This window comes from Eptatretus burgeri, chromosome 6 (genome assembly GCF_056783735.1).
Source record: "Eptatretus burgeri isolate ZD-2024b chromosome 6, Ebu_testis_v1, whole genome shotgun sequence".
In the NCBI taxonomy this organism is placed as follows: Eukaryota; Metazoa; Chordata; class Myxini; order Myxiniformes; family Myxinidae; genus Eptatretus; species Eptatretus burgeri.
In genome coordinates, this window is record NC_140966.1 from 111,700,642 (window position 1) to 111,711,309 (window position 10,668).

At 45.3% G+C, this 10,668-nt stretch overlaps 1 protein-coding gene across 8 annotated transcripts in view; it reads right to left on the bottom strand.

Annotated features, from left to right (window-relative positions):
• The window catches only part of LOC147025630 (DENN domain-containing protein 2D-like), a 45,139-nt gene that overhangs the window by 29,229 nt on the left and 5,242 nt on the right, over positions 1-10,668 (bottom strand). For 7 of the 8 annotated variants that reach the window (XM_085886804.1, XM_085886802.1, XM_085886803.1 and 4 more), the window contains 2 exons: positions 6,476-6,536; positions 2,320-2,468 (listed from right to left, as the gene is read on the bottom strand). In XM_085886804.1, coding sequence (XP_085742930.1) covers positions 2,320-2,468; positions 6,476-6,536 — 210 coding nt within the window. Of the gene's footprint in view, positions 1-2,319; positions 2,469-6,475; positions 6,537-7,192; positions 7,373-10,668 lie in introns of those variants that run through there. The other variant, XM_085886796.1, reaches the window with a different exon arrangement.

The following is a 10,668-nucleotide window of genomic DNA, read 5'->3' on the forward strand; positions in this document are numbered from 1 at the left end:
TAAAATTAATTATATTCACGTATTCTTAATTTTGTTATCCTTTGCTTTTTACAGTATAGAATAATATGTTACTTTTTGTACCGGAATCAAATTGACTGTCAGTAAAATCTCTTTTTGCAGCCTTTTGATCTCCATCGTGATGTAGATGATATACAAGTAAGATAAAATGGTACCTTACTAAATCTCATGTGCTTTATCTCATTGAAATATATATATATAAATATATCCAAAGTAGTATTTCCAATGTTTAAATGAAACTGCTCTGCTGCTCAAGAGAAGGACGCTTTGCTGCTGGCACCCATTGTCTGATGGTAATTAAATAACTCGCGAAAGGCGATTGCAGCAGACGCCTTGTTGTCCAAGGACAATTATACGACAGCATAAAAAGGAATGTCGTATTTTGAGAATCTGGTTACTCACTGGTGCACGAAAGGTATGATCAAAGTAATAGGCTTGTGTCTCCATTCACTCGGCCTCTTCATATTTTGTCTTAACTTTGTTGTTACCCTCTCCTTCTCACGGCCGGCATCGTATTCCCAAACTGCAATCATGATCTGAGCGTGTGCATCACCCATTCCCTCCCAAAGTGGCCATGTCTGCAGTTCCCTTTCTCATGCTTGCCGCCCCCGAACCCCATTCACCCTTGCCAGATGGTTTCAGAGTCCGAAAGAGAAGAATTGAATCCTTCCACACCACCCTACCCAGTTGCACCCAACTACTCCTGGACTTTGTATCATTTACATCTGAGAAGGTGGAGAAGTTTCTGTCAACCCTCAACTCCGATTCTGAAATTGGAAAAGACGTAACAGCTCACGTGTCCTAAAAAAAAAAACCTGCTCTGCCGCTCTTGAACTTCCTCTCTCTCTCTCATTTGCCCTTGGTCATCTTCCATCTGCTTGGAAGTCTCCCACCAAAGTACTTGCTCCATCAACCCTCCTCCTGGTGCTTCAACAAAAATTCCTTCCACCCATCCCATTATCTTTACCTCCGCAAGTCCAATTTGCGATTCTTGAGAAGTTCAGCCAACATCACCGCATTACATAAACAAGGTGCAAAAACAGACCCCCTTAACTACAGACCTATCAGCTTACTTACTTCCAAGCAACAGAAAGGTCATAGAATCTATCATCGCAATTGACATAAAATCCTTCCTTTTCTACAATAGCCTCATCTCAGATGATCATTTCAGATTCAGACCTGGTCACTCCACCTTTGACATACTGCCTGAGTGATTGTACTCTCCCAAGAATGGATGGAGACCATCAGTGTCAAACATGGGATCAGGGTCGTCTCTTGAGACAGATCTCAAGCTTTCAATACATTCAGGCATCCCATCTCTCTCTCCATATATATATATATATATATATATATATATATATATATATATATATATATATATATATATATATATATATATATATATATATGTATATATTATCGAACAAACCCTCCCATCTACTGTACTTCCGAAACAAACCTCTTGAGGAAGTTCAGTTACTCCTGGGTCTCAGCATCAGCCATTGTTTTTCTTGGGCAAAGCACATTACTAAGTTGGCCTCCAAAGCCAGTAGGAGATGAGGTATCCATCATCCAAAGTCCTTCCTTGGCACACTGGAACTCCTCTCCACATACAAGGCCTTCATCCACAGCTTGATGGAGTGCTGATCTTCCCTCGAGGCTGGAGCCCATGCCTCATACCTTGCTCAGCATGATGCTCTGGAAACCAAGGCCTTCAGGATCATTGGAAACTCCAGTGATAAAGCTGAGTCCATGGGCCAGTCACTATACCTCGCAATCAGTTTGATGGCCTCTCTGTCTTCCACTGCCTCCTTTCTGGTCATGTCCCCTCTGCTCTTTCCGTGCTTTGCCCCTCCTTCCCCCAAGTATTCTGAAGGGCGGATGAGGTCCACCATAAACCCCCTTTCTGGTGAAACTCCCAAAATCGAGGATCACTGCTCACTTCCACCAATTCGTTCCTCCTTTTTTGCACCTGTGGAACCAACTTCCACATTTTCTTCAATCTCATTCTTCCCTCCAGATCTCCAAGACAGCTGGTCTCCACTATCTCAGATAATCCCCCATCCAAGTCTTCCTCTATTTTGTTCTTCAACCCTGCTGTTGGCGTTTGGTCCCATTTTTGTGCTGTTACTTTTATTATGTTGCGTCATGATCCATTCAGAGTTCAAGCTCTCCAATGAGCCTTGACTTTGTTCACAAAAAAGTAGGTGTTTGCCTTTTGGGAGGAACATCAGTTCCACGGGAATACAAGATGGGGAGATAACCTTTGGTAGATAATTTAAGGATTTAAAGCAGGTGTACCTTGGGATACTGGTAGATAATCTCTGGAGCATAACCTCTTCCTTGATCTCCTTCCCGTAACGACACCACGACGACGTACTGAAACATTTCTCGGTCTTTCCGACGTTCTGCAGGCTTTGTCATTATTGAATCTTCTATCGGCACAGCACCTGCACAGCAACATCCAATCACAAAAGTCATCGCAGTCATCCAGCTAACTGTGACACCAAAGAAAGCAGGTAAGTCACTGCTCAAACTCAAGTCTGGAGCCATCGTAAGCCATTCATATTAAGTGCTTTATACTACAATAAAACTCATAAACCATTCATATTAGGTGCTTTATTTGACAAAAAGCCCATAAACCAGTCATATTCGGTGCTTTATGACAGATAAAACGAGTATATATTGTTGCGGACCAAGGGTTGTGGGCGAAGACCACGAGGGGTGAAATACCTCAGGTTCCCACCAGACTCTCCGGAATCGCAGACTGTCACACACAAGTAACTTCATGACGTGGCGGGTCGCTAATCGACCATGAACACCAATAACTCGACCGTGTGAGTTAGAGTTCTCCGTCTGATGAATACCATTCACCTCAAGGTCACGTGATCAAATTACCGGGGGACACGCCTACAGCACGCACTTGCTCAAACCGGATCACCTTAACACATCAGATGCAGCCGAGCAGAACTGCCAAGCAGGTACCGGCTAGGAAACAGATTGTTGGGGAATAACATCTACATTAAATTAAGGTGCGAACCATGCTGGACTGGTCAGGTCAGGTATGGGAGCATGTGCCAGATTAGCACATCGCTGCATCCACTTTCCGCCGGTACTCCAGTGGCCTCCATCTGGCCGATGAAAACTCTGGGTTGTGAAACAAAAAAGTCAAAAAAGAGGAATGACGTCATAAAAATTGATATGACGTCATAGTGATGTATCGTATGTGCGGTAATTCATCTCTGCTAATGCCCTGTTCGATTCCCACAAACAGAATTCAAAAAGCTCGCCTAGTTTCGGAGATAATTTCTTTGCCGATTTCCATTAGCGGAGATATTTTGACGTCATAACTTTTTTTCTAGGAGGGATTTTCAAAATCGGAGACGGTTACTGTCTGCGCGGGGTATTTTTACCTATGTACGCCAAGTGTCAGGAAGTTTCGATGAAAACTGCAGGCTGTGAAACAAAAAAGTCCACAAGAAGAAGCAGAAGAACAACAACGTGAGTAAGACTTAGAGATCCTCCACGAGGATCTATAAAGAGGGAGGTGGTCCTGTGCTGTCTGTAGCAATTCAATATTGTGTAAATCCTGCAACTGCTGGGTGCACAAGAGGTGTCGTGGCATCAGGGGTGGACTTCAGGTGGCACCTGACTTCAAATGTGCTGTTTGCGCAGGTAAACAAGTGACTCCAGTTAGAGCGGAGTCCGTTTTTGGGTTTTTGGGGAGATATCTCTGGAATGTGTAGATAAATTCTGTGACTTCGTGATATGATCGGTGCAGGTGGTGGTGTGGAGGCAGCAGTGATTGCAAGAATTAGAAGTGGAGTGAGGAAGTTTAGGGACTCGTTACCCATATTGACATCAAGAGGGACCTCTCTCCGATTAAAGGGAAAACTTCATGCAGCTTGCGTTAGAAGCGTGATGTTGTGTGGTTGTGAAACATGGGTGATCAAAAAAAAAGGAGGATGAATGGAGGTGTGAACGAAATGAAATGAGAATGGTGAAGTGGATGTGTGATGTGACACTGAAGGATAGGAAATCAAATGTGGAATTAAGAGATAGGTTAGGTATAGAAAGCATGAGTGAGGTTATGCGTCAGGGTAGGTTGAGATGGTTTGGACGTGTGGAAAGGATGTGGTCGGGTAGTTGTGTGAAGAAGTATAAAAATATGAATTTTAATGGAAGGAGAGCGAGAGGCCATCCCAGGAAAACATGGGATGTGTGGCTGAGAGATGATCCCCGAGTGAAAGGTCTAACAAGAGGGCTAGCACGGGATCATGCAGCCTGGAAAGCAGCCATTAGGTGAACCATGGCTTATCCATGCAAGCATGGAAATGGCCATAAGACGATGACGGGAGGTGCGTGTGTGTGTGTGTGTGTGTGTGTGTGTGTGTGTGTGTGTGTGTGTGTGTGTGTGTGTGTGTGTGTGTGTGTGTGTGTGTGTGTGTGTGTGTGTGTGTGTGTGTGTGTGTATACATATACTAAATGTATATATATATATATATATATTTATATATATATTGTTACGGATTTCAGAATCCGATCCATCAAATGCATACAAACATCCAGGTCCTCAGATAGTTATTTCCCTAAATGCATGTCCAGGATAGACCTCTCCCCATGTCTGGTGGGATTCTAAATGTGATGCATTGAGAAGGGTAAAGAATAGATTCCCTCTCTTATGGAAAGCTCCTTTTTCTCTCTACGACAGACACATTCACACACGTGAGATAGCCGTTAACCCAACGGAGGCTCGACACCCACCTTTGCCATCGACGTTTGACACCCCGTTCAGCAGCTCTATCGACGCTAACTGGCTCTTTTTCATATCGGGCTGAACGTTGAGGTGATCATTGTTGTTGACGTTTTATGAGCGCTTCACGCTTTCGCTCGGTGATTCTGACAAATGGCTGCTTTCTGCCGTTCGTCTAGCACCACCACCATGGTATCGTAAGTCAGGAATAATCGCGGGAGATGCGGGTTGTCATGGCAACAATTCGCAAATGGGGTGGGGTGGATTTGGCTGGAGTCTGTGCCCGCCAAGACTGGCCGCCTATAAAAAGGACGACGAGAGGTCAGTTCTTGGCGGGTCAGTCAACGAGTCAGTCTGTGAGTCAGTTGGCATCAGTGAGTCGGTATCAGTCAGATGGCTTTACCAGTCAGACGACTTTACCAGTCAGTGAGTCGGTGTCAGTCGGACAGCTCTTCCAGTCAGTCAGCGCCAGTGAGTTGGTGACAGCCTCAGCCCCTCTCAGCGTCTCACAGCTCCTAACAGCTGTCCGTCGGTTGTGGTTCCTGGTGGCTCCTGGTGGCGGGTGACACTCGGACCGTTAATGCTCCTTCTGCTCGAGACCTGCTCTTGGCGTACCTGATTCTTGGCATCCCTGGTTCCTGGGCAATGGCAACGGACAAGACACGCTCACACATTTCAGGACATTTTTATTTGACGTACGACTTCTATTTGGTGAGCGAGACGATTTCTCTGCCCCCCCCCCACCCGAATGATCTGCTGGGTACCCTTGTCCATGTTTAATTAAGTCAACCCCAGATAAGCATTTGTTCTTTGTCTCCTTTTCTATCAGTGCCTGATTGATTATTCATTTGTTTGCGATTATTTTGATGGATTTGAATTAACTTATTTTCACCACATGAAAATAGAAAGTTCTTTTAATTTAATTATTTCCTTATTAATAAATTGCATTGTTGAGGTTCCAACCTGTCCGCGCTTGTCCCTTCCTTCCAGTGATCCAGCGTTGTCCGAACCTAGATAGACTGGGAGGTAATTACCAAACGAATTGACCTATAATAGTCGGCACGCTCCAGCGGTTAAACGCTCGGCCGCCATACATACATTACATACATACATTACATACATGCATACATACATGCCTGGTGTTGACTTGATGGTAAGAGTGGTGGGCTTGGGATCCTTGGATCCTGAGTTCAAATCCCATTCAGATGTTCAATTAATACCAGGTGGGGTTGACTCTGCCAGTCATCCTTCTGAGGTTAGCAAAATGAGTGCCAGCTCGCTGGTATCCTGTGTCGGAGTGGCGACCCATCCAGGATTGTGTCCATTAGCCAAGGAAACTGCTTAGGCAGTACCAATGCTCTGCACAGAGTATGGTCCCAATGGATGGATGGATATATAGGTGATTACAGATCAAACTGGTATGTATATGTATTGTCTGAACTGATCTGGTCTGGTCTGGTACGATCTGAGCGACAGATCTGGTACGTATTGTTTCTTGTGCACTGTATTTTCAATTATCCTCATTGTGCAGCTCTGGATCCTGACACTGTTCATTGTTTTCACACGTTAGCAAAATGTCAGAACTCGACAGGTGAAGCCAATTGAAAATCCCCACCGTCAACACACCTGTGAAACAACACAGTGAACAGGTAAGCTCGAAACCGAGTTCATGTACAGACGGAGAATAAGGGTAACAACACTTACGATCTGATGATGGTGTAGCACTCCATCGGAGATTCTGTGTGAGCATCTTCCTCATCCTCATCTGGGAAGGATTCACCGGGAGCGGAGAGAGAGAAGGTGGATATGTTAGAATGTAAGCAGGAACAGGTAGTTTAACGCATGCAAATGTAGCCATACGTGTTCCTTTGTCATAATCGACTCGATCTCCATTCCGTCACGGTAAGCCAAACCTACTACCTGTGTGCTTCTTGTGATGAAACTATAAATTTGTATCCTTACAATCTGTTGTTCCTCTTGCTATCAACTACAATCTCCATCCTTCATATCGTCGTCAACACACACACACACACACACACACACACACACACACACACACACACACACACACACACACACACACACACACACACACACACACACACACACACACACACACCTCCTGGGTTATAAAACCCAAACTTAATTAGCAAGTCCTTTACCTCACATACAGGTAGTGACACCTTTATGGTTGAATAGTATGTGGGTCTCGGCATACCTTGACCCTGAGTGGTATCTCAATAACACAATGGAAACCTGAGCCCCATCATGGAGTGCTGCTGCCAATTCAACTCCAATCAACACCTTTGTGGGACTTGGCACTGCACCCTTATTAGTGTGTGTGTGTGTGTGTGTGTGTGTGTGTGTGTGTGATGCTTGCTCAGGTGGTGTGTGTGTGTGTGGGGGGGGGGGCATTCTCACTTGACGGATATATTGCTGCAGTGTTTGTAACAGTGCCCAGGTATGGAGATGTAGGTGAGTTGCCCACACCTTTTGTTTGTGGTTTCTACATCTCTGGTTCCTCATACATTCCTCGTCCTCTGAGTATTTCAACAACAAGGAAGTTACGGCCATTCCTGCTGTGGGACTTTTCCATCTCCCATAATTTGTACATCACCCTCCCATACCTCGAGGCACACTTGTTAATATCTTTACCTTCAACACTCCGTTTCACAATTCACTCTGTCTCTGGCTCTGGCTCTGTCTCTCTTCCTCCTTCCTTTTCATAAAGATCATCAATTCATTATTTTGAATCATTTTGATTTTGCCTTTCGGAGGCAAAAGTTTCGATAAATAATCTTTCCTGTACTGCACATACCAAACAGCTTAAGTCACATCTTATGTTCATTTACATCCTGTTTACTCTTTCATGCAAGTCCTTCCATAAGCGCATTAATTCTGGAATGACAATGAAAAACACACTTTGCCAAACTGGTTTGTCAAGGCCACCACCCTTCGAGCCACACGCTTGGCCCAGGCTCAAATCTCGACACCCTTTCATTCAATACACTGTGTGTGTGTGTGTGTGTGTGTGTGTGTGTGTGTGTGTGTGTGTGTGTGTGTGTGTGTGTGTGTGTGTGTGTGTGTGTGTGTGTATATATATATATATATATATATATATATATATATATATATATATATATATATATATATATATATATATATATATATATATATATGAAAAACTGATCATGCTGGAAAGGCTGGTGTTGATCTGCGTTGGCACACAGGTAAAACAGATAAAATCACAGGTCAGCGATTCAGGTATGCCAACTAAGGTGGGGGTAAGACCAAGGTGAAGCCAATGTTTCGGGCATTCACCCTTCATTGGAGCAAAAGAGAGGACTTGCTGACAGGACGCCACTTTTACACCAACGCAAATCCCCACGCTTCCCATTTCAGGCAAAGTTGAAAAATGTGAAAAAGTTCCACCAGGAATGACTCAATATCAAAATCTGACAATTTTTTCCTGCTTTCACCCCTGTAACCCAAAGTCCCCAGCCCTTGGGGCAAGAACTGGGGTTCAAATCCAAAAATCGTTACATATTTCATGTGGTGATCATAACTACCAGGTTTGGTGAACTTCTGCCGAACATTTGAGGAGGAGATGGCGTGACGGACGGACAGACCCGATTGAAATATCCCCGATATTTTTTTTTGTTGCAGGTGTAGGGATCATAAAATCCAACAAAGCTGCTGGTTCCGTGAACTGGCACGGACAGGATAACTGGAAAAATAAAACCAGACACGATGAACTGTACCCACGCCCTTGGCAGAGTCACAGCTCACTTGACAAGTCGAGCAAGGGTAGGTGCCGTGAAAGCTTTTCCAAAGGGGCTGTGATTATGAGGTGAAGACCCTTCGTTAACAAGGTCATCTCACGATCCAGAACACCAGTCCATTACACCCAGCTACTGCAGTTTTTAAATCACTCCTTTATTCCCAAAGTGTTTTGCCAAACTTTCTTGTGGTGGCACGGTTGGTGGGACGTGGGCAAAGACAATGAAAGGTGTGAAATTGAAGGACGTGGGAGTGGAGATAGTCCACAGGTGACAGCTCGGTTAACCTAATACAAGCGTGTCGTGTCCACGAGGATGTGGTCGCGATTCAGAGAACCGAGGTTTCATTCACACGAGATGCCATTCTCTTCCACCTGGAGTTACCGCCCAGGTGAGCTGAACCACGAAGTGCACAGCACTTTCCGTCTCCACAGCACGTGTAACCCAAGGCGAGCTGAAGGTGCATTGGTTGTGTACTCCATTTGGACTGCGTGTACTCTCGGTGTGTTACTATACGCACAACACAAGTGCATCGTTTGTTAAAACATCAATGCGTGATAAATCTAACAGACTCATGTCTGTTAGATTTTGTGGACCTCGCACTCATTTTGCGGACCTCGGAAGGATGACAGGCAGAGTCAACCCCACCTGGTATCAATTCAATGGACGGGCGGGATTTGCACTCAGGATCCTTGGATCTCAAGCCCGCCACCCGAACCATTAAGCCAACACCAAGCATAGCTCCTATTGAGAGGTCTGTCTTGAGGGAAGAGGCTGCTGCCTGCCTGTCTGAAGGATGAGAGGTGATACTGCAGAGGGAGGAATCATCAGCAGAGAGATAGACAGGATTGTCCGGGGAATCAGAAATATCATTGATGAAGACGAAGAACAAGACTGGGCCCAATACACTGCCTTGGGACAATCCAGCCTTAAGAAGGAGAGGAGATAAGAGGATCCCGTTAAGAGCTACATGCTGAATATGGGGCTGGAGGAAGTCAGTAATCCATAAGAGGAAGTGGCCTTGGATGCCATAAGCAGAGAGTTTGGAGATGAAGGCGGGATGCTAGACGATACCAAACACTCAAGACATGTCCAGAGAGGCTGATCTCATGTCTGACATTGAGGGCATCGATCCATTGTTGGGAAAGTTGAAGCAGCATGTCCAGGGTACAAAATGTCTGAAAGCAAATTGGTGATCTGAGATCAGGACGTTAGAGAAAAGAAACGACTTGATGTCGACTGTAATGGCACGACCAGAAGTGTGTCATGCCAGCACGCAGCTTGCCATCACTCGCCAAGCGGCTCACTCGATTCAAAGCACTCAAGCAAGCACCCCGACAGAACGAAGTGCTCGACACCGCTGAACAAAATGGTGGTCTCGATGTAAACAACGCTTGTGTGGTACTCGAGCAAATGCCGTCCGGGCCTTCGTTTTCAGCTTGACCCGGGCCTTCGTTTTCAGTTTGACTCGGTCCTCCAGTGACAAATCCCCCCAAACAAATGTATTGTGTTAGCAGCGGCCACAGAGGAAGACGGAAAGAAATATAAATAAATGGGGAGTCAGAAGGAGGCTCATCTATGGACCCCATGACTGTGCATTTTGGGGACGAGGGGGGTGGGGATTGTTTGTAGATCGTGAAGAATGAGGATGTAAAGTAGAGTAAAAATTGAAGGATGAAATGGACATTTCAATAATATTAGGAGGATCAATAACAGGTATGCCTCTGAACATGCAGTACCGGTTTGAATCAGACAGCGGCGGCCATTTTTGCTAATACTGTACAACGAACAGCTCTCTTATTTCGCTTGCTCCACTCGCCGAGCAGATAGGCGAGTGGCTTGCATGACTGGCTTGGAATGCATCAGCAAGCCGCTTGCTAACAGAATCCACCCCAAGTCTTTGAAGGAGACAGGTTTGAGGAGGTTGTCCAAAAAAATGGTGTTTTCTGCCTTTCCTGAGAGTAGACACACTTGCTCCGGGATTTGTGGAATTTTCTGAACGCTGAATGTGCGATTCAGATCCACGATCCGACTTCGGACTCCAGGAGATGATGGACACCTTCACACCCTATCAACAAGAGCCTCGTGCTCACGAGCGAACGAGAAACAGGCCCGAGT